This window comes from Bombus terrestris, chromosome 7, assembly GCF_910591885.1.
Source record: "Bombus terrestris chromosome 7, iyBomTerr1.2, whole genome shotgun sequence".
NCBI classification, from domain to species: Eukaryota; Metazoa; Arthropoda; class Insecta; order Hymenoptera; family Apidae; genus Bombus; species Bombus terrestris.
The window spans coordinates 16,775,397-16,798,962 of record NC_063275.1 but is presented as its reverse complement, the minus strand read 5'-3'; the positions used below and the strand labels follow the sequence as shown (position 1 = coordinate 16,798,962).

The 23,566-nt window shown below is 46.6% G+C and overlaps 1 protein-coding gene across 2 annotated transcripts in view; it reads left to right on the top strand.

Annotated features, from left to right (window-relative positions):
- Positions 1-23,566, top strand: part of LOC100648208 (homeobox protein caupolican) — a 75,766-nt gene that overhangs the window by 34,363 nt on the left and 17,837 nt on the right. For both annotated transcript variants that reach the window (XM_048407007.1, XM_003396711.4), the window contains exons 2-4: positions 2,082-2,477; positions 13,380-13,513; positions 22,751-23,109. In XM_048407007.1, coding sequence (XP_048262964.1) covers positions 2,082-2,477; positions 13,380-13,513; positions 22,751-23,109 — 889 coding nt within the window. The remainder of the gene's footprint in view (positions 1-2,081; positions 2,478-13,379; positions 13,514-22,750; positions 23,110-23,566) is intronic.

Here is a 23,566-nt window from a genome sequence, read left to right as displayed (position 1 = left end):
TATGACGTGCATTATGACCGACGAGACAAACGATTTTTTATCTTTGTGTAGCTCTTGCATATCGTAGGAATGATTAACATTAATTAAGCAGTTATCGTGGTGGTAATGTCTTATTCTCCTTGCGTGATATCAATCTCGTTTTTTTAAGCCAAAGTACTATAATGCAAATTTCGAACCTGATCGATTACGCCAACCAAATTAATTATCGATAGTTTTGCGAAGCTTGTCCTCTCCGACCTAGGTTCATCCATCAACCGATCGTTTGCATTTTTTTGGAAGTATCGTCTGTTCTTTTGAATATCAAGCGCGTATGTCGTCGACTCGTGTAAAACATATTTGCAATTTGCCCTTCCGAAACTTGTACGTAGTATCTGTATTTTCACTCGGCCAATATCCTATAGTGTAATATAATAATCCTTTGTTACATAAAACGTGGAATATTTTTGGTCGAACGTGTACAACAATTAGGCTGGAGAACGACGTACGCATCAAGATATTTGCTATCGTTGGTCTGGTTCTGGTACTCGACGTGGCGATAGCAGCCAAACAAAATTGAAGTACTTTCGACGAAAAAAAGCGGTCGGGTGCGTTTCTTTCCGCATTAACATGCGACAAGCGTAATTTTCATGCGATATTTTGGTCGTTTGTAAAAGCGTAAACAAGGATCGTTGATGTACGAAGGCTGGCCAACAATTTGACTTGCTCCAAGATAAATTTCCATTTAATTTATTCGGTCTGGAAAGCTTCGAGTGACATTTACGGTAAATATACTCGGCTGTCATTATACGAAATTACGTGACAATTATTGCTATCGAAGGACCCTGATCGCGAGTGAACATTGATGTCGCACTACATAATTCCAGCCACGGGAAACATAGCACGTACTTCGTTTGAAACTTCGATCAAAGATTTCCGAAGTGAATTATAGTTTGTATTTTTTATTATTATTTGTTCCACCTCTCGATCTCCTTCTCGCGTTGACGGTCCTTTTAAGGAGTTAATTGTCGTGTGTCATCTGTTGTTTAATAACGACAGATACCGCTACTCCATCCTCGATTATCGTCCATTAAAGTAACACGGAATTGCTATCGAGTTATCGAGCACGCATTTATAATCGGATCCGCGGCGATAAGCGTGTATCACCTGCTTTTGAAATTACCGTCATTACCGCTATTAACCCTTTACTCTAGAATTATTTTTAAAACCGATATCGCCTGGTTAACTCGCAATTTATTTCCATGTATCTACTTGTTTTATTCGAGCTGCGAACGTTTTTCTTTTCTTTCCTTTTTTTTCTTTCTTTTTTTTACCTACGTACATCGGTACACGGTGTTAACTAAGAGCTGTTGACGGAAACGACAACGAAACGGGTAATATGAATCAGCGGTAACGTGAGTCACGGACAAAGGGTCGAGGAAAGGCGTAGGGATTTTATATCGTACCACGTTATTGCCATATAATTTGTTTACGTACAGCTTTTCTACCTCGTTTCGATACTCGAGCGATATCTAAACGTAATTCGTTCGATGTATCAGATATCGTCCCGAAACTCGTCCTTCTTAATGTTAATTCAATTAAATTTCCTATCTAGCTGATTATCTTATTATTCGGTGTTACCACCACTTCAAATTTCATTGACAAGATCTCCTCTTATCTCCGCTTTCGTCAAAAGCGCTGTTAATCAGTTTTTTATCGAACCATCGACCCGTTCTACGATATCTATCCACAAGTTCACGAAGATCGTAACCCATACGGCCAAAGATTTTCCATTCTCCGTTTGTTTAAAAAATCAGAAAAAATCTCGATCGCCTACCGTTCCACTCAACCGCTGAAAATATCTCCAATCATTTATTCTTACGCGTATATTTGCATACATATATACCATACCTACGTTAAAATCCGTAAATTATTTTCCTTTTTCCTATAGAACGCAAAAAAGTAATTCTTTCACGAACATCCAAATTCTTAACCCCGCCCAAACCCATAAGGAACACCTTCGAACCACACCCTATACACACCCATAATCAACTGGCCAAAGCAAGCGAGCATGTTGCTAATACGTGCCGTTGAAATCATTTTAGCTGCTGGTGAGCGGTGGACAACCAACGACGGCGACGTCGCCGGCGATGTCGTCGGGAGGCGCACTCAGCCCTGGCGCGCTCTCGCCTTCGTCGACGGCGACGACGACCGGCGCCGCGGCCGCACCCGCCTCCGGAGGAGCGAGCACCCCTGTGGCCGGCACTACGGGACCTGGTTGCTGCGAAAACGGCAGGCCCATGATGACGGACCCCGTGACCGGACAAACAGTCTGCAGCTGTCAATACGACAGCGCGGCCAGGTTGGCACTGGGCGCATACCCGAGGTTAGCACCCACCGCAACCTCCTACTCGTCTTACCCTACGCCAACACCCTCCACCACCGATCAAGGACCGTATCCTAGCATCGGTATGGACAGCTCCGCGTTCTATCCTCCTTTGGTAAGTATCACTGGTCTTGTTTCTTTGTGCGCTGCTCTCGTTTCTTTTTTCGTTTCTTTTCCTTTTCTTTTTTTTCCTTTCTCTATAAGAAAGAAGGTCGCAGGTTAATTGCGAGAAGCTAATTAGCGATATTTACGCAACGACAAATGAATTATTCATAGGTGATTATTCAACGAAGCTGTTGCGTACGGGAATGTTTTGTAGGGTGGGTAGGATTTGAATATCGTGTACAACGCGGTTAGCGAGTGTTGCGAGATTTAAATAGTAAGATTCCGGCTCTTTTCGAATATCCTTCTGAGATTATAAAATATTTTTATGGCCATTGAATATGACGAATTATCTTTATTCGAAGCACCCTGTATGCTCGTCTAACTAAAGAATTTCGTGTCACTCTTTACATAGCTCGACGAAATAACTTTCGTTACTTGGAAACGATAAATTACACGAGTTGCGTATTGTAGCGCTAATCGAAAGACTTACGAGCGCCTCGTATTTATAAACGCGATCGTTAAACGGTTTATTAGCTGCGTTTCGAAAGAGGAAAGCAGACGTCCGCCCTCTCGGTGCTTTTGCAATACGCTTTGTAACGTTTCACGCGTGAAATATGCGAGACCATCGTGGTCGCAGACTGATCGGAGCGCCGTGCTAGGCGTGCCGGACAATTATTACTCTCACTGGCCGAACTCAAGACGGATTAGCGGTTGGTCCTGTCACGAATTAGCTTGGAATTCCAGTTGATGGAAACGCGGAGACGAGTCTCTCTCGCGCCCGTTAGAACCACCGAGAAATCCATGCGTCTTACTCGATCGCGTTTTCTAGCCGCCTCCGTCGCCGGCTGTGTCGAATTATTCACGCGCGGCTGTCGTGAGCAGAGCGATAATCTCGTTTAAGTTTCGGTTCGCGGAAGACGCGTCTCGCGTCGTCTAGCTACGTCTAACGAGGACTCCATGATGGATTCGCGGTTATATTTCAGGGGCGAATCTCGCTCGCCAAAGACTGCCCGGGAATCTTGTGAAACACGCGTTTCTCGTGCAAACACACGCGTTTCCTCTCGGCCGTTTTCATCGCGCGGAAAAAACACGGCTAAGAATAAGTCTGGTTGCGTTAGGAGAAACGCTTTTGCCCGAGACGAAAATGACATCGCGAAGATCGCGGCTCGCGTGCTACCGAACAAAAGTGTCGGCGTGGGTAATTAAGTCACCGCGGACATTGAAATTACATCGAATCGGTATCGCGTGCAGGACACGAAGAAATAGGTAGGCGGAGCGAGAAACATTCAAGTTCGTTGTAAAACTTGTTTGAAGCGAAAGGAGCTTGGGATCGACACGACGCGACACGGTCAGAATTCTGTTCGATGTACGTGCATTTAGTTGAGATGACTGCGACGACTTTATACACGTAAAGTGGAGAATATGCAGACCATCGGTCATTCTCTATAGGGCGTTGAATTATTAAGAGATGTTATTAACTGGTACTAGGTACGTAATGTGACGTCTGGAAGAGAGGCATCGGACGATGTTACGTAGGCGGATGAAGTGTTTTGAACACGACAAAAATGAACTCTAGACGGGAGATTGGAGCGAGATCACGCGTGTAGAGCAAAACTGTTTGCGTTTAATCGCGAGCATATCGACGATAGTCTGATAAAACGCGGTTGACGTAGACGTATAGAAATAGACGCGCGATCGTATCGGGGTTTCGGCCAATTTATATCTGCACTCGAGCGTGGATACTCACCACCGGGAGGTAGAAACGATAAAAAGATTGGCGTGGAAAACACGCTCGGTCCGCCAGATGTTGCAAGCCCATTTGAAGCGACTTCGACCGGCGAGCTTCGAACCAAGAAAGGGATAGACAGAGAGAGCTGATAATTAAATTCTGCATTTATTGCCGGCGACGCGACGTTCTCCTTTTTGCCGCCGCAGTTCTCTCGTAGTACGTTGCGAACGATAAGTACATTAATCCTTTGCCAGAGTGAAAGGTCAATTCGAGACACGCCGTATCATACGTTAGAATATCGTGTCGGTGAATTTTTATCGTACGAAACACGCGTTTCCTGTGGCGTGCATCGAGCACCGTGTACGCGTTTGCTTTCCTTTCTCATACGACGGATCGTTCGTGCAATTAGATCCGAACTTTGTTCCAAAATACGTTGCTTCGAAGATAATAACCGGCGCGTTATTATCGTTATTTGGCTTTCGGTGTACGAGAAAGTTCTCCGGGGTGGAGAGAGGAACCGCGCCCAATTAAATTTGAATTTATCGGCATAATTATACTAATTGGTTGTTTTGGACGAAATCGTGGAACAATCAATCTTGTGCCCCTCTGCCAACCAGTCGAGACTGATTGGATAAAGGCAGGCAACGAGTTCCAGGTACAGACTTATCCCTCTATGGCACCGTCCAGAGTGACTCGTCATTCTACCACTTAAACGCTACAAGCCATTTAAATCTCACGTACAAAGACGTAATCGAAATCAAATTGAAACTGGAATTCGTTTAACGCTCTTTCAACATCGACACGGAAGCAAAATTCCACTGGTTCAGGAATAGATATTTCCGTGACAAAAGTGCCGGTTTTCTTATCTTAACAGCTTCTCTCTGAGCGCGATTTAATTAACGGGACAGCCGCCTTAAAATAGGACAAGGTGACGATGCGAGGTAGACAGAGTGTAACCGAGTATTTAACTGATCGAGATACGAATGTCCGTGATATCCACGTTTATGATGAATTTCTACCTCGAACCGTGCACACAGCCAATCAGCAACGCGTGTCTTTCGATAACGACCGACCACCTTTCATTGGGTGAAATTATACGGTCGATTTTTACATCGCCAAATGGAACGAATCGGATGAAATCGCAGATAACGAGCGATTTCGACTGTCGCGAGCCGCATCGTTTCATGACATTCAAATTTCCTCGGAATATTTTCTGTGCCCCGCGTATCGATCGCACGACACCGATTCTCAAGTTGGAAAGTTATCGTCGTGACTCCATCTAGCGGCCGATAATGCGCGCGTGTCGTTACACGGTTTGGTTCTTTCGAAGCGTTTATCTTCACCACCGCAAATGCTAACCGCGGCTTTTTGATCTTCACCGCGCAATCAGTCCTAGTCGGAACTGATAACGAGAGATACCATCGCTCGTCTGCTTATCTCAAACAGTCAAGCTGAAACGTAAGAATGACTTGGATATTGTGCGGACTTGTATATTCTTTGAAGAGGGTTGCGCTCTCGCGAGTCCTGACCATTCGATGATAGGTGCCAATTACGAACCCTAATTACGCTGATTAATAGCATTATAGTAGTACGAGGAATGAAACGAGACAGGGACGTAATGAAAACGTAGAATTTGATAAGGAAATTGAAACAACGTTTCATTGAAAATAACAGTATTTGCAAATACTTTCTCTAACGACTGTATTATACAGCAAACACTGTCAATGTTTTCCCCTGTTTCAGAGGATTAAATCTATAACAGACATGTAATATAATAGTCACTTCAGTTCATAGAATAGAATTCTCTTGCACAATAATGCACTAATTAATATTAATGAATTGACAAGTAACATGTTGTAAATTATACACTTAGCTGACTTGCAATTTGTAAAACTAAATTATACCTGTTTTTATTGCAAAATTGCTACTGTCACGCAGAAGAATTTATTAGCATAAGTAATTTGTAACCTGTAAGATTTCGCTATTAATATTCGTTAAATTGTGTTATACAGCACAATCAAGCCATTAAAGGACCAGCACAGTACGTACACAGCATACGTAGCAGAAGTTGAAAAACAAAAATACCGTAACTTATGTTCTGTTATTTTCAAGATATCAAAAACCTATGAAATTCTCGCAATTCCTTTTCCCAGCCACCATATTAAAAAGTAAAATTCGGTGATACGAATCGACTGAAAACAAATTGCAAATAAAATGTTACGCAATGCCGTGGCGCTGCCAGTTCTTAATGGGTTAAATAGAATCAGCGGTACTGATTCAAACATATCCAGTCGCTCGATTCCCTTTCCCCTGTAAACTCGTAATCGTCGACCTTAACGGTTCACGTGATTCCATGACAATCAGCATTATGAATGTGCCAGCGATCGACGAACGCACGATATCGGGTCGACAAATTAATTTAGATTGGCGTTTTATCAGCAATAGGGTGCGGGTGGCTCGCGAACGCAAGGAATGCGGATTGAAACGCACGGGGTGTGATTTCTGTTATTTCACAGTTCGTTTCACGAGTGCGTAGCGTTTTGAAGCGGATGTTAATTGATTCTGGGATATTTCCCGACACGTTGTATGCCAATTATGACACCGTTTCTCGACAGTGCCATTCATAAATTGTCGCTCGATTAGGCGCGGAACGTTATCGAGTAGAACTTCGACGCCTGGGTGAAAAATTGTGTTCCGCGCGATTCTTAAACGCGGCCGTAGCTCGTTCTCGATGCTCTTCGCAACGGGTCGAGGAAAGAGGAAGCGAAGGAAAGGCGGGAAGCAGAAGTAGCGCTGCAACGAACCTACTTATGGAGTCGATACTGGTTCAGCTGCGTTTGGTGTCGTCGAGCTTGTTGTCGTTCTGTTAATTAAATGGAATTGCGAATTAAGTTGGTTCTCTTTAAAAGTACATAGAGAAACAGGATTTCGTACCTATCGTGTGATGTACGAAACTCGGGCTTGAAGGGATCCAACGTAAATTTTTGTCGTTTGTGTCCTTCATGATCGAATCAAAGCTACGATCCTGCGATGAACAAGTTCAACCTACGTACAACGGTCTTGTTAGCAATCCTCGAGACACTGCCTCGGTAGATTTCAACGTATCGTTTCACTTTGTAATTGTCCCCCTCAATCTAGTTCGTATCGTATTCAGAAAAGGTTCTCACGCGTTTAGTTAATCGCTCAAGGCCGTATATTATTCCACTTTTCGACTACAAAAGGATAGAAAGATTTACTTTGCAACGACTTAGAAAAAGATTGAAATTTCTTGTGTTTTATCTGGAAACACATGTTGGCGTGATCCCACGCGATTGTTCAAATAAATGGAAATAGCGGACGTTTCCTGTCTCTTCGCAGAGCGGGCTCGTCCGCTCGAATCCACGCGGTCGCATGTCTCCGGCGCAATGAAAGAGCCGTTGGAGCATTCCGATCCGCGATATCGCGAAATGCGTTACTTTACGGCTCATTGATAAGCGTAACACACGTAGCACTCTTAATCGCGGACCGTTTACGCTCTTATAATTGGCAGTTACGCGCGGCTCGCATGCGATACAATGTGCCTACACGGCTCTTGGCTTGGTGTAACGCGTGTTTCGCGCTACGCTCGCACCACTAATGTATGTAAACGCGTCCCCGGTAAATACACAAGCGTTGCCCACCGATCTTTATTCCCCGACATCGTTATGGTGTCCGGCTGAAACTTGATAATGCTCGTTGCACACGTCGCTTGTGTAACATCCTGTAACGTAGACGCGTTCTAAGTTGGAAAACGTTCGAGTCGATTCAGAATACCAGAGTTCATCGCGTTTATACAGAGTCGGTGTAGGAGGCTCGAAATTATTTGCTGAAGGCTGCTTCTCTCAACGCCAGCTTTACAGACAACTCCCCCTCTACTGTTTCTTACATTCATGTGTAATGGAGGGGGAAGCATAGCGAGATCGGAGCGTCAAGTGCTGGTAAATATTGTTGGTCAAAGTCGATTCCAGGTATTCTCTTCTTACGACTTTGCAGGCGGTATTACGTTTCTGTCACTTTGATTGGTAGAACGTTAGAATGATTATTCTAACTATAATAAAATATAGACTAGAAGACAATAGCAGGATTAAGCTGTCTCGAGGCGAGTCAACGAGTACCGATTTCTTGGCAACATCAAAGATACCCCGCAGCTTCTTACTCATTTCGTTTGGACGCGTACTGGATGACTTTGTGGAAAGCGTAACCGTGGCTCATCCTGCCTCGCTTGCTTGCTTCGCGTACTCAACATGATCGCGCGAGGCAACTCGAGCGAGGCAGGTATCGGCTGAGCAAGCCTCACGGGTCAATCTTGCACAATCTGTACATAGCTTAATACAAGGAATACATCGATATACAAATTTGTGTAACCCGCAAGATTAGATTGAGAAGCAAATGATACGCCGAACAGATTGCTTCTAAACGACCTGACGCGACGAATTGAATTTATTTACTACAATGCGTAGTCTGCTCGATACGTAGCTGCAGAGAAGTCGAACCTACCGCAGTCCCCCGTGTCAGACGTCAGACGAAAAATTCGACGCGGCTCCCCTATCCGGACGGTAGTTGGCGTTATTAGTCGGGCTTGACCGATCGACGCTCGAGGAATGCCATTTGTCGTGAGACGATGCGTCGAACGTCATAGCTTTGCACCTTTATCGCAATAAATTGCAGCTAGCCCGCGGCCTGCTCGCCCTGGTCAGCCCTTCGTGGAATTTCAGCGGCGTCGTGCAATTTCGTGCACGCGACGAGATCGTTCAGCCTCCCGCGGTCGTGCGACAACCGAGCCTGGAATGTCATAAATGGACGACCAGCGGGAATTTTGAGAATTTTGACGAGCCCGCGATCACCCTCCGCTCGCGATATCGATGCCCTCTTGACGTTCGTGCAACGTCGTTTATCCTCGCTACGAGGTGGAAAGATTTAAAAAGTGTAACGCGTAGGTTGCCAGCATCTAGGGAATTTTCATGGTACTTTGTTTAGTAATCAGGCTGATAAGCGTTTCTATAAAAATAATATTTACTTGGATGTATTGTACGAACGATAAAACGGTGGGTGGCATACGCGTGAAAATGCGACCCACCAGTACCCGAATTGGTAATAAAGCTGCGTTATCGTGTGAAAATAGTTGTTGCTCGCCAACTAATCTTATCTGAAAGGGTGAAGTTATTAGTAACGTATATCGAATATAATGTAGGTAATCTTATCGCTTCTCAGATATATATATTGACTACGAAATGAAATAAAATGTAGTCGAGTTTGATAAGCAACGGTTTTGTTTCAAGCAACTTTTATCTTTGCAGATGTTCCGCCATTTGAGTCGCGAATACGCTGAAACCGTTCGCTTTATTTTCCCCATTTCCCGCCGGCTAACTCGCATCGGATCGGGTAGTCCTCTCGCAGCATGGCTCCCTGAATGTCTTTACTAGGCAATAACGCCTTTCTGGCGCGATGGACCTTTGTAAATTTCCACGTCGTGATGATCGTTCGCGTACATGGAAAGAAGAAACCCGTAAGACTTCAGAAGAAGGAAGTCGAATAAAAGTCTTTGATTTCAGCTCGGTACTTGACTCGCGAACACGCATTCTGTTACCTAAGCGGAGCGCGCGCGCGCCAGCTCGAACGCGTACACGAAATTCTTACATAATGAGGTGATTCAAATAAGGTCATCGACAGGCGGCACATGCAGCAACGACGATGCTGTCGTCGCGCAAACCAATGGCGGCGCGAATTTCATCGTTTCAACCTGTTCCTCTGCGTCGCCGTTGCTCTTTCTCGTGTTCCTTCGATCTTTTCTTCCTCGTTTCACCCGTGACCCTTTGTCTCTTCGAAAGACGAGGAAGGAAAAAAGAGAGAAAGGCAGAAAAAGTGGGGATCGTTAAGCAGGAAGCATGTGCTTCCGACGATTCGACCGGCGCGCCGTCGTTTCGACGAGCATTATAATATAATAAGAATCGGATTAGCATTGAATGAAGTGGGTGGCGCGAGAACGAAGAGCGATAAAGGAACTAATAAAAAGCGGTCTCTTTTAGCCGACCACGGTGGTCCTTGTTTAACGCAAGCTCTCCGCAGAATAAATAATCTTCCGAATAGATAGCATGTACGATCTCTGATCTCGCGAATGAAGGAACGTTCAACGAAATCTCGCGAACCGATCGCTTCGTAGCTTAGAATGTTCTGAAAGCTGCTGTCCCACGCGAGAACTCACTACGGCTTCATTATCGTTACGCATCGATACTAAACTCCGTCCGATCCCTTCGACCCACCCTGTCGACCGTTAATTAAATTATCGTCGAGCCGAACTGCTGGCCGAGCCTCCAACTTTAAACTTCGAGGGCCTCGTGTCACGTCGTCCCCTCTTTATATTCGGCCAACTTTTCCGCCGGTTGTCTTTTGTCGCTGACCTCAGGATCGAACTCCGCGAAACGGCGCCGTCCAACTTGGCATTGTACTCGCCCGTCAAACTTTCGGGGAGTACGTCCGCGTGTGCTAATTGGCCGTGTGTGTATGTAAGTGTATGTGTGTGTATGTGTGTGTACGCGCGGGCGCGACGAATCACGGCTTCCCGAGGGTGTGGAAGAAGCGTTTGGATTAAGTTTTAGAGTAACGTGGTAAGGTTTGTTTTAGCTTTGTTTTGTGTTACACGGAATTAAAAAGGGTTGGAACTTCTCCTTTTTTGCTAAGTTGCATCGGTTTAGCGGTTACAGGTTCGAAGCTTTCTATAGTGAAGAAAAGGTTAGAGTTCCGGCGAACAGTACGTATCATGCAACATTGTCGTAAAAAGAACTCTCAGCAAATAAAGTAGATGCCGTCCTCTCGCTTTCCTTCTCCATACGCGATCAAGGACGAATCGACGAAAATTTTGAAATTTTTTAAGTCGTAGCACCCCTGGTATAGGGACATGCAAAAAAAAATTTGCGTTTGCTCTTTCGTTCACCTTTCGAGTATCAGAACCACGAACGACAAAAAGGACGTTTATTCGGCCTCGAATCTAACGTTAATCGAATTTATACGCTTCCACTTGCTGTTTAATAATTTCTGGGCTCGTCACGTACACTCAAATGCACGCCAGTCGCAAATCGTTTCATCGCAGTCGATCCACCGATATCCGTCCGTGCACGTGCTCTCTGATAATAATCGGCCGCGACATCGTTTTTCGCCCGGAGACGCGGCTGTGTCGTGACGCACGCTGATCAAACGGGGAAAGATACTGTCTCTGTAATTTCTATGAGCGTTTATTGGAAGAGAAAGAAACGTATAGGTTTCATATTCGAATGTGCAATGGTTCGTTACTACAGGAATATTAATTGACTATGGTTCTAAAGCTAATATCGGTCGCTTGTAGTTTTGAAGATTTAAGGATCAAGTCTATGCGAGGCTTATCATCTGTCCTAATGCGTTCAGAAAATTCGACTGGCGCATGTTTATTGCTACCTTAATAATGCACGGTGGGTCGTATAATCGGCTGGTGACCGAGCGGCGTTCCGCACTCGTAACAATAGTTGGAGGCGTCGACGGTGGACCACCCGCGGTTCTCCATTAAAATTGCCTCCGTGGAAAGAGAAGGCATGGAAGTCCGGCAACAGGGGACAAATACGTGTGCCCTTTCTTTCTTTCCTCTTCTCCGTTTCTTTTTTACATATTGGAAGGAAGAAGGGAAAAAAGAAGGGTATAAGGGAAAGAACGGTGGTCCACAAAGGTAGCCACGGCTACCGGAGCGGAGCGGATTCGGAAATCGAAACGAAGGGATGAACCCGGCGAGAATTAAGAGTCAGGGAAGCAAGGCGAGCGAGTCGCCGCCGATCTGTGTAACGCGAAACTTCCTGGCGCCAAACGGCTTTAAGCCTTCGTTCTAATAATATCCCATTGTGCTACCATTAGCCAGCAAACGCGCCGCCACCGTTTCTCGTGCTTCTCCACCCCCAAACGTCACTGCCTATTCTCTCCTTTTTTTCTTCGGCTCTCTTCTCGGTTCTCTGTCTCTACCTCCAAGCAAGGGGCGTCTTTATGACGCGCTTTGTACCGACACTTGGAAACATCCAATTCCCGCGAGTCGGTGCGCCAGTAGATATATCCGGCCGAGACGGAGTCGCAGCGTCTACGTTGGCTCGTTTAAAACTCGAAATTTTCGCTCCCTTGCCCCGTTCGTGTCCCTCTTTTCTCCAACGTTTGTTTCGTTTTTCCTTTCGAAGAATCGGGCGAAGTATAAGGAGAAAAGAACGGCAAAGTACACGATTGTTCGCGGCGATAATCGTCCCTGGAATCGTTTTATTACTGGCGAACGAATTCGCTGGTGGATAATACGAGCGTTTCTCGTGGGTGTAGCTCGATTAACGGATCGTCAGTCACTCGTCGATGGATTGACTGATCCGCGTGACCTCGTTGGAACGAACCTGCGCCGCGGCGAGATTGCCGCTTAAGATGATGGATCGATCGATTTTAATTCGGATGGACCGTTTGCATAAATTGCCGCGAGTGGGCTGCTCCGTTCGGGACAGGGAATATTCGAGCTTGGAGACGAAATTAGTCACGAGGCGGTGGTAAAAATAACCGTCGCTTTTGTATATCATTCTTCATGGTCGCGATTCTGGTGCTTGTGCCGTTCTTGTTAACATACGAATGCGATATCTCGAACGGTACGTGTAATCGTACGGATAAATGATACACGTTGTTGAGTTTTATACCGTGTATTTATTTTAGCTTCGCCGGAAGGTGTGCAAGTTGTCGAGACAATGTATTCATCCTTGGTAACCATCGTCGCTTGTAGCTAATCGATCATCGTTTTAAAAGTTGCTGTAGCGTTGTCATATGGTATCCAATGTTTACAATAAAGCTAGTTGTAACATTGCGGTCTTAAGCGCTCTCGCACGGCTGACCTTAATACGCAGATAGATAAGAAGGTGGAAGATGGATCGTGTTGTTCGTTTTCGTTTCCTCTCCTTGATGTTACAAATAATTACCAATTAATAATGCTAATTTGCGCCATCAAAAATTAAATTCCTCCATGCGGAAACAGAATCTTTATTTACTCTTTCATTTTTCTTTTCTTTTTTTTTTTTTTTTTTTTAATTTCCAACTGTAACTTTGAAGGGTACTTTGAATTTCTAATTTCTACACGTTCGAGTTGCCGCAATCTCTACCAAGGTAATTAATTATGCGATTCGATTGCAGGGAAATCCGTACGGATTGAAGGACACGACGGGAATGGGGATGACGGCGGATATGGGTGCTGCATGGGGCACGGCAGCCCTCCAACCTGCCGCCACGGGTTACTATCCCTACGATCCAACCCTGGCCGCCTACGGGTAAGTTTATCACCAGGTTTCATGGTCTCTCGGCTCCATTAGATTAAACCACCAGCCGCGTTCCACTCTCTCTCGTCCCTTCGCGTGGCTCGAGAACCGCTCTCGGTGCCGCCATTAAAACAGGAGTCACGATCTCTCGTACTCGTTACACATATCCCGGCAGCAATGGTTATCGTTATCGCGAATTCGTAATATCTTTGCCCCGATATAACCGGAGTGATACACAATTTTAAGCGGCCCGTTGATGTTTATACCAAACGGGCAACTGCCGTTTCTGCTTCGTGTTCGCGTTTAAAGATACTCGATTCGAATCTTAAAGTCGCGACTTCCGATTCTTTTTACTTTATCCAAGGAGGCTTTACGAGATGATTGTAAAATCGTCCGAAAACAACGGGATAAATCGTCGCATTCTTTCTATCTTCGCTCGTCTCAAGAGTCGTCCTTTATCCCACGTGCCGTTTCAATCAAATTTCTCCCCATCGAGTCTCGAGACTGGTATTTACAAAACAACACACGTCCAAACAAAGGTAGGCGACAATTAATCCGTAAGAAGGGTGACGAACAAACCGGATGCTCGTTCTTGCCGCTCGTGGATAAGAGTTACGAGGGTGCTGTCAACACGAGGACCCCTGTACTTCATCTTGTAGGGAAGCTGCGGAATATCGATGGCGAGAAAGAGGTGGTTGTCGCGCATTGGGGACGACACCGTCGATCCGTGGCCGCAAACATTGTATCGGAGTAAGTGATTTCGTCGGTGGCGGTGTGTATTTTCAGCGGGCGGATAGAGGCCGGCCCACGGGATCCGTATTTTCGTTACGGATCCGTGTTTTGATTAATAATGGCAGCACGGACGAAAAAGTGACGGGCGAATTTACGACGGAAATTTATTTCGCTCTCTCGCGTAGCACGCTCGACGCGCGCCGCCGCTGTATCGCGATACATCGGCGATATATCAAAATCTGTCAGAACGGTAGAACGATTATTTATCGGGGCAGAATTAAAATTATGGGGAAAAAGTCGCTCTTTTGCCGTGGCGACGCCAACATTCGCAGGTGGCGCGTTTACTCGAAACACGACGTGCAAAAATAAAAAGAAGGTAAAGGGACATGGTCACCTTTCGCGAGTGGCAATTTCGTTGTTGGTGGAGCGTCGAACGGGGAACGCGGTGGAAAATAAACCAGGTCGCGTTACTTTCTTCGTGAGAGCGTTTTATGAGAAAAAAAGACGAAAGAGAAGCTCCGCCCTGGTAACCTGCATGTAATAACCCGGCTCGAAGGTGGCGCGCTGGCTACGGGTCTTGTAGCTTCCGAGCAGCTTTCGTGGGAACGAACAGGGTTATTTTCGAAAACCATGTGTCGCGTGCCGTTGACAAAACGAGACATCGACGTAGATTTCGACGCTAGGCGTAATTGGAAACACTTGGTTCCCCTGCAGCTCTCGATTTTTCCTCGTAGCTCGTAAATCTAAATTCTCGTTTCTTTCTCGCTCTTCCTTTTTTCTCCCCTTTATTTCAAAACACGTTTCTCCATGGAGACACGTTTCTCGTTTCACGAGAGGAAATTTCGATGGATAATTAGAAGGGAAAAGATCATTGGCGATGATAAGAATCGCGAGGAAGAACTCGATATCGAGCTAGATCTCGATCGACAGTCGTTCGTATTCCTTTGATCTCGCCGAACGGCGCTTTCTCGTCATCGTTGAACGTGACGTGGTCAGGTCGGGTCGTCTTTCGATTCCTCGGCCTTCGTTTCTTTCTCTCCTTCTTTCTTTCTCTCTCTCTCTCTCTTTCTCTTTCTCTCTGTCTCTCTCGTTTGCTCAGGGGGATGAGAAGACACAGAGATTCGAGAGAAACCGTGCACGGCGAACGGTTACAAAATGGCTGTAGGCAGCCGAGTGGGCGTACGTAATGGAGGCTTCCAGGTTGCCTGTATACATATATAGTCGCATTGCGAGTGTAGGGAGAGCAGTAGGTCTCTCTCCGTAGGAGAGCGAGTGAGTGAGTTTATTGATTGGCTTCCTCCCGGGGTTGGCTCGCCTGTTCGCCAAGCCTCTCTAGTCTCTATTCTCTCTTTCGCTCGCTCTCCCTTTCCCTCCCTCCTCGCTCTCCCCCCTTGCCGGCACTCTCTTTCGCTATCAAGCTCCTCGTTCCTCGGTCTCTGCTACGTTTCTCCTCTCCCACCTCGTCTTCTTCCACCTCTAACGTAGCTACCTCCTTCCACCCTCCAAAGCGAGCCAGCTCCCACAGGTGCTTTACTTACTTTGCTTAGCAACCCTCGTGTCCACACACAAACACGCTAGACTCTCTGCACAGTTCACGCGCGTGTACACCTCCTCTGCTCGGCTTGCTCGCTCGTTCACGCACCACACGTCGCAGTTTTGATTCTCTCTCCTGTATCCACCGGTATTCTCTGTCTCTTCCTCCTTCTCTTCTACCTCTTTCTCCTCCTAGAGAATCCCCGCTTCCAACGAACGCGCGTATACGTCGCCGCGAAGCGTGTGTGCGCGCTCGCCCCGTGCAAAACTCCGAACTGTAGGCATTGTTTATCGTGGAATATTCACCCTCTTCGCTTGGGCGGCGCTCTCCATTGCTCGCCGAGCCTCTATTAATTTACTTGCTTAATAATACGACGGCCCTCTCTCGCCCTCTTTCCTCGTTGTCCTCCCTCGTTCGCTCTATTTGTCTCCTCCACTCTGTATCTGTGCTGTGCTCCTCGTCGCTTCGCTTCTTTCTCTCTCTCCCTCTCTCTCTCTTTCTCTCTGTGTCGTCACTTTCGTCGTTGGCGACGGGCCGCTATTGTTTCATCAGCGGCGCGCTCGCCGGCTCTCCGTTCGGTGCCGCGTTTCGAACGCTTGAATCGGAGAACTGTCCGCTAACAGGCTGAAGCGACTCGATTGAGACGGACGGATGAGGACGCTCTGATTACAGGAAATGAGAAATACGTCGTTAGGATCCTTTGGGAACTGTCGCCAGCATCCATGTGCCTTTACATCCTTTCTTCCGTGACGCTGAATTCAAAACCCTCGTGCTGTCTGCTTCTGTTTTCTCCTTTTAAAGAACTTCCGTTACCTCTAATCGCTACTTTGCTGAATTAAATATTTTAAACGCCGAGTATGAGGGGAACATGGGAAGAATATTGAAATTACGGAATAACTAACTGTTTACTAATGGCGTGTAATAATAGTGTGAAAAATATCGCGGCTAGTATTTATCCAGTTTGCCGAAAGGCTCGTTCCACGACAAGTTTCCCACGTGGTAATCAATACAGTTCATTTAATTCTATCGGAGAACATTAATTTCCTGAAACAATTTATAGCGCGAGCTAACGAAGACCGGCTGATCAATGTTTTTCTCTCGTCTTATACGTTTACACTCCTTTTCGATTCACTCGCTCGAATAATCTTCACGAGGACGAGTAAAAGTGGCGCAGATGCTGGCCACGTACGGATCTTCTCCGGAGCTTTCCCATTCGCGAGCGCCATTTTTCACGTAGATCCCGCGACACCCTCGCCCTTCTGTTCTTTTCTTCCTTCCCGTTTTAACTCTCCAAGTCCTCTCGCGATACCTCGCTATTTCACTGCTGAATAAAAAATCACAGTGAAACGACGTCGGTCTTCCTTGAGAAACTCGTCGACGAAACTCTCAAGAACCATTACGATTCCATCGGCCCGCCACTCTCTTTTCTCCAAATGTTCTCGTTGGCTCCTGTTAATTGCCTCGAAGCCGATCGCCGGTCTTTTCACTCGTCAAAACCGAAGAAAATCGGTCGCAACTGAACCGTTTTCCTCGACTTCGCCGACGGTCGTTCCGAACTATGAAATCGCGCAATGTTTTCGAACGCTGTTGCTCGAGCTAACTCAATTCTGGCTCGATGCGGAGATACCGCTTTTTATTCGATCATTAGATACAGACGTCTACTATGGAGACGAGAAACGGTCTCGCGCGAGGGAGAGCTTTTTCCCGCGATGGAGCCGCGACCGGTTGCGAGCACGATTTTTCTTTGCTCTCGTCGTCGCGTAGATCGATCGGTATCTCCAACTTTGCAAGAAAAATTTCTCGCGTGTTTGCCAACTCTATAATCGACCCCTACCATGTAACGATCGTGAAATTTTTATGCTAATCCGGAGGTGTGGAATTTTTATCGTTTCGCTGGTAAAAAGAACCTTCGTTAACTTTACTCTCGTGTAAATCGTTTTATCGGAATTAAAATTATAATTCCTGGTCCGCTTTCTGTAGGAGCTCTATACAGTGACCTTGATATCTTGTTTATCTCGTTTATGTTCTCAATATCCTGATTGTTTTAACGTGCTTATAACAGTGGCACGAGAGACTTTTGCTAGACTTTGTAGCAGGACTACTACTTTGATCACGAAGGTTTTGAAAACGTTCTACAAATTATTCGTTAGATTCTATCCAGCACTTGAGTCGAAAGATCCTCATGATTTTCCTATTAATACCTCCTTGTAGCACCGTGTAGACTGCAAAAATATCGATCCACGAGTTAATCGTTAACGATCAAATTGTGTATACTTCGGAGTCTGTCAACAATTCGCGTTTGTTCGAAATTAACTCAGTGGAAAGTTATCCGAAACTCGTACGATATCGCTGGGCAATTTCTGCTCTAGGATCTAAAATGCTTCCAAAGTCGACATCCACCTACCCAGATATAATAGATGTCGCGAGTGTTCCAAGTAGCAGCGGACAACCATTAAACCGTCGTTCTCGCGCAAGAGTAAAATCGTTTCAAACACGAGTCGGGTGAAAAGGATCAGCGACGACGCGACGCTTCGGATTAGATAAGAGGTGGCGAAGTTGTCGTCGTCGAGTGCAGCAGTTGCAGTTTCACAGAGAGAGAAAGAGAGAGAGGGGAGGCGGGTCAGTTGGATGCAGCGCGCGCGGAGCAGACGCGGCGGTAGGTAGGTTGCGTGGTGCAAGCACAAGGTAGGTTGGTTGGCTGGCTGGTTGGTTGGTTGGTTGGTAGGTTGGTTGGTAGGTAGGTAGGTAGGAAACGTTTGCACATCCGGGACCGGGCGTAACTATCGAGGCTATATACACGGCTCTATACGAGGCCGGAGGACGTAATTACGCGCGTTCTGCCAATATTGGTTAACCTTTCGAGGTTGACGCCACCATATGCAAAGCCCCTAATGAGTCGCTCGAGTGGCCCTGGTGTCTAGTATTACGCGCTCATCTCTGCCCCCCTTTCGCATCGTTATTACCTACCGGAGCTATTCGACGATATCCTCTCTTTTCCACTATTTCCCACCCTCGCGCGCTCACCACTCGCCACGTCTCTCCGCGTTACACCCTTCTTCGTTTCTCTCGCGGAGCCTCGTTCGCTCCATCCACCTTGGGCCGTGTTTTGTCTTACTAAATTTGCGTACGTTTTCGTACCCACTGCGATAATATGCGACGAGAACGCGTCACGATCGTCCGACGATGAATATTTGTTGACCGATTCGTTGGAATCTAAGCTCGAGATGTAACGAGAAGCGTGGATGAAGTGCGAAAGGATAGTTTGCTTCCTGTGCGAGGAGAATTCGATTAAATTTTCGCTGGTCGTTGATAGCGACGTTGTACGTTGTTGTAATAATCGTATACGCCGACACTGTGCGATGATCGTTACTGCACATATACGGCTTACGATATTTTCATCTGCAGCAAATTCTGTTTACACGATTATTAAAATTGGAGGATTCAGGTATAAAGCGTATTGTTTCGGAATTCTACTCGATTACCAACATCCAATATACAACACGAAATTCCAAGCGTTCGTATCTGGAACTCGATTTCGGCGATCGATCGTGAAAGAGCCCACGCAGTTCAGATCCCCGACGATTCTGCCCGAGTCCTTTTTCCCTCTTTGCTTCTAAAGATTCGCACGGCCGTGTCGCAAACTTTTACGCGCAAGACCGTGACTCGATCTAACCTTCCTCGTATAAGACGCGAGCTTCGCTGGTTGTCGCATCTGCATTGCATCGGGGCGCAGAACGATCGCGTCGATACATCCGAGCGATTCTCCGCTGGCACGCAACGCCACACTTAGTATGTAAATCGCGGCCCCTACACACGGCCAAGCGTTCGAATACGTGTGGATAATTGCGCGGCGGCAGCGGGCTGGCCCCCGCGCGCGTGTGGGAGGCAGTCGAAATTGCGCATATCAATGAGGGGGGCTCGGGCGTCGATTAAATCTAGAGGCGGCGGCCGCTGTCAATTTCTAACTTCCCGCCCCGGCTATTCGCAGAACGAGTTGTTACGTTTCCACCGGTGCTCCCGCAACTTTATATGAACTGTTTCGTCGATCCGGCCGCGGCTCTCGCGGACAAAGAAGCCTCGCCATTTCGTAGGCGATTTCGTCGCTGTATTGATACGAGGATAGTTTCGATGGAAACTTTTGTTCCGTCAGAGAGGAACTCTCTTTGGCGTTGATCTATGGATAGCCGTGGATGGAACGGGTCATAGTCGAAATAGTTGCCAGAGTGATAATAACGATTAAAAGTTGTTGCAGTACTGAAATGTATCGACACAGTTCAAGCGCGTTAATGTTAAACACAAGGATAGTTTTTGGATCTGTGAACTCGATAAAAACTACCCTCAAGCTCTTACCTTTAGCGTGTCCCTTACCATCGCAAAATTGGTTGACTCGTAAACAATTAATGGAAAATCGAAGAAAAATTCGGTAGTTGGTTCCTCGTACCTGATTCTACCTTGTTCATCTTCAACGTCAATCCTGGAAGATAGCCAGAAAGGGACCGACTTTTCCTCGTGGTCCATTTTCTTTTCGTCGTACTCGGATAATCTGGAACAATCTCGATCGATCGGACGTTTTCGAATGAAAAGCAAGAAGAAAAAGATATCATGGATGGGAGAACGGGAGGTGAAAGGTAGAGGGAAAGGTACGAACAAAAAAGCGGCTGATTTTATAGACGAGCTACGAGATCTACGGCGGCCGCCTTTCCCTTGTCCGAGGGAGTTTAATAGAGGGTGAAACGTCCTCGAACTTGCACGAGTCCGCTTCCTTCGGATCGCTACCTCCTTCATCCCCATCGACGCGGTCATCGCCAATCTCGGATGTGGATTGCAGTAACGACGGGAAGGAACGGTTGAATTTCGAAAGGGGAATTACGTAATCTTCTGCTCTGCTTTTCGAGTGACAGCACACGATCCTAATCGGTTGCTTTTTCGTTCGATTTGCCTCTATTTTCCTTCCTCGGTGACAATATTGCTTCCTCGACTCTAATCTCGCGAGTTTATTCACGTTCATAGACATTTTCTTTGCATTTTGATATAACGCGCGTGTACTGTATAGTTGAAAAATTCTTAAATAGTCGGCATATGTTCGATATAGAACGTAGAACTACACAGAGAATGTGGCGTCTCGGTACGAATTTCGATCGACGTAACGCGACCAATATTTTAGGAGACTCGTCGGTCGTTCCGCCGACGAAACCCGAGATTAGATCACGTCTAAACTTGTAAGCCTGGACAGAAGATCTCATCGGGCCATTTGTCGCGCTCCATCAGAACAGAATCGGCCGGATAGGCGCGCGATCGTAAAACGCGATTTAGTCTCGGGAAACGTCTCCATTTGAATAAACTCTGGCGTTCGCGTAAAAAGGATCTTTTGATGATCTCGTCGGGCGAGGACGTAAAACGCGATAGATTCCCTTTCGAAAAGCAGTGCCGGCCGTAAACTTTTCGACCCCGCAAAACATCGCCCTACGCGCGCTTATTTATTTTCCTTGCGAAACGCCGAATTACGATTCGTGCTTTATCAATTTACGAGTCGCGATAAAACACTGTTTTCGTATGTAAGCTTCCACTTTTCGTGTTTCGTATGTAGAGCTTTCAGAGGCTGTAAATCGAGTCACTCGAGTATCAAATCGACCAGCTGTATTTTTTGAAAACGTCTTTAGTAATCGTATTAGAAACAGAGAATCTGATAGTCGTTTCTACCAATTTGATCACGTCAGTACGAGTTGCGTTAATACAAGTCGTACAATTTATTTTTTTCAATGCAACGAACAATGAATTTTGCTTCTACGTGGCTCTGTTATTGCGTATATCGAGCTTAACGAGCTTTCCAAGATTTATCGTCAGCTTAAAGCGATAGTAGCCTAAATTCATTCGCCTCCGTCTATTTCCCGATTCTCGACCAGATCTATCGCGATATCAGGAATCGTGCAAAGGTTTCCATTAATCGTCGGACTATTCACTGTTCTCGCGTGTCCTCCCCGAATCCGATTCTCGTACCTCGTCAAGCTGCGTCACGCTTCGTCTACAATGTCGCTGGTAACCACTGCCTCGAACAGTGGTACCACCACCATCGTCCTCGCCGCCACCCTTCCACGTCCGATGGATCGTCGATAGGTATTTTAGGCTACAGTATATAATAGTACATACCTATAACAGGCTCGCGTGGTGCTCCCCAGTGGGGAGGACACGGGGTGGGAGCGAGAGGGAGAACGAAGAACAGCAGGTCTAGAACGAGGCAACCGACGGAAAAGGGAGAGGGGATCGATCGAATCGCCATTACAGCGAGTGAGTGCCGGGGTTGCTCGATGGAATCACGCCGCCGCTAGGGGTTTATTCTCCGTATATATTTGCCGGAGTATCACCCTCGACCCAGTAGGATGTCGCCCCCTATCCCGGAGGGTTCGATGCTCCGGCGCGTAGCCCGCGGCCAGGGGAATGAATCTAGGAAGGCCGTTTCTCTCTCTCTCACTCTCTCTCTTCCTCTTCCTCCTTTCCTTTCTCTCTCTCTCTCTCTCTCTCTCTCTCTCTCTCACTCTGTCCCTCTGCCGCCCAGCACTTTGGTCTTGCCAAAATCTACGGGGAATTCGCACCCTCGACAAGATGCCACTTTTCGAGTGGAGTGGCTCGACTCGACAAATGTTGAACAATGGTTACGTTTTTACTATCGTTGCGGGGGATGAATTGTTGGTTTTAGGATAGAATCACGCGGAACGTCTTTGATTGAAATATGATTGGCCTTAGTGTGTTTGCTCGAGGCGTTAAATAGCGATTCGAGGCAACGTTACGGTTGTAGCAGTGATTTATGGTAGTCGAATTAAATCGAGTTGATTTAAGGGTCAATTATTTCACGATACAGAGCACTTTTATATGTAAAAAGAAACGATTACAGAGCAGATGGAGGAAATCTAGCCGAGCCTTAAAAGTTAAGTTTTCCCTGACGTTATAGTGACGTCGATTTACAAGGTACGATATTATCTTTGCAGATATGGCGCCGGATACGACCTGGCGGCACGGCGGAAGAACGCGACGAGGGAGTCCACGGCGACGCTGAAAGCCTGGCTGAACGAGCACAAGAAGAACCCTTACCCGACCAAGGGTGAGAAGATCATGCTGGCGATCATCACGAAGATGACACTGACGCAGGTGTCCACTTGGTTCGCGAACGCGCGGCGGCGCCTCAAAAAGGAGAACAAAATGACTTGGGAACCGAAAAACAAGACCGACGACGACGATGACGCGGTTCTCACGGACTCGGAGGACAACAAGGAAAAGGACGATCTCGCGAGTGACACTCAAGGCGACAGAGTCGGAGAGGAGGCAAGGAGAGGCCTCGAGGAAAACGGTGAGTGACTTTTTTCCAGCTTTCTCTCGCATACAACGACGAAACAACGAGCGAACCAGGTAGATCGGAGCAACATAGCTTTATTCGGATAATTCTTTCGTTGCTACGTTAGAAACCAGCAACAGCGTCTAGTAATATGCAACGAGTTTAATTATTATATGCGAACGGTTCACCATTGAATTTTAAAATATCGAAGCTCGGGTAACTCGAACAACCCTACCTTGTTATATCGCCAATTATTTGAAACAGCATGCCGAAGATAAAAATACATACTGCCCGTAAAAAGTTGAGGTCGAAGCCTCGTTTCACCGTACCTACGTGCCGGCAAGTTTAGTCGATAAGCTTGCACGCGTGTAACAGCACGAAACGCAATAATCCATGCAGTCGTGCATGCATTTGCCGCAAGAATGTTCGAAGAACAACCCGTGTCTCGAATCTCGGAAGAAGCACCGCCATT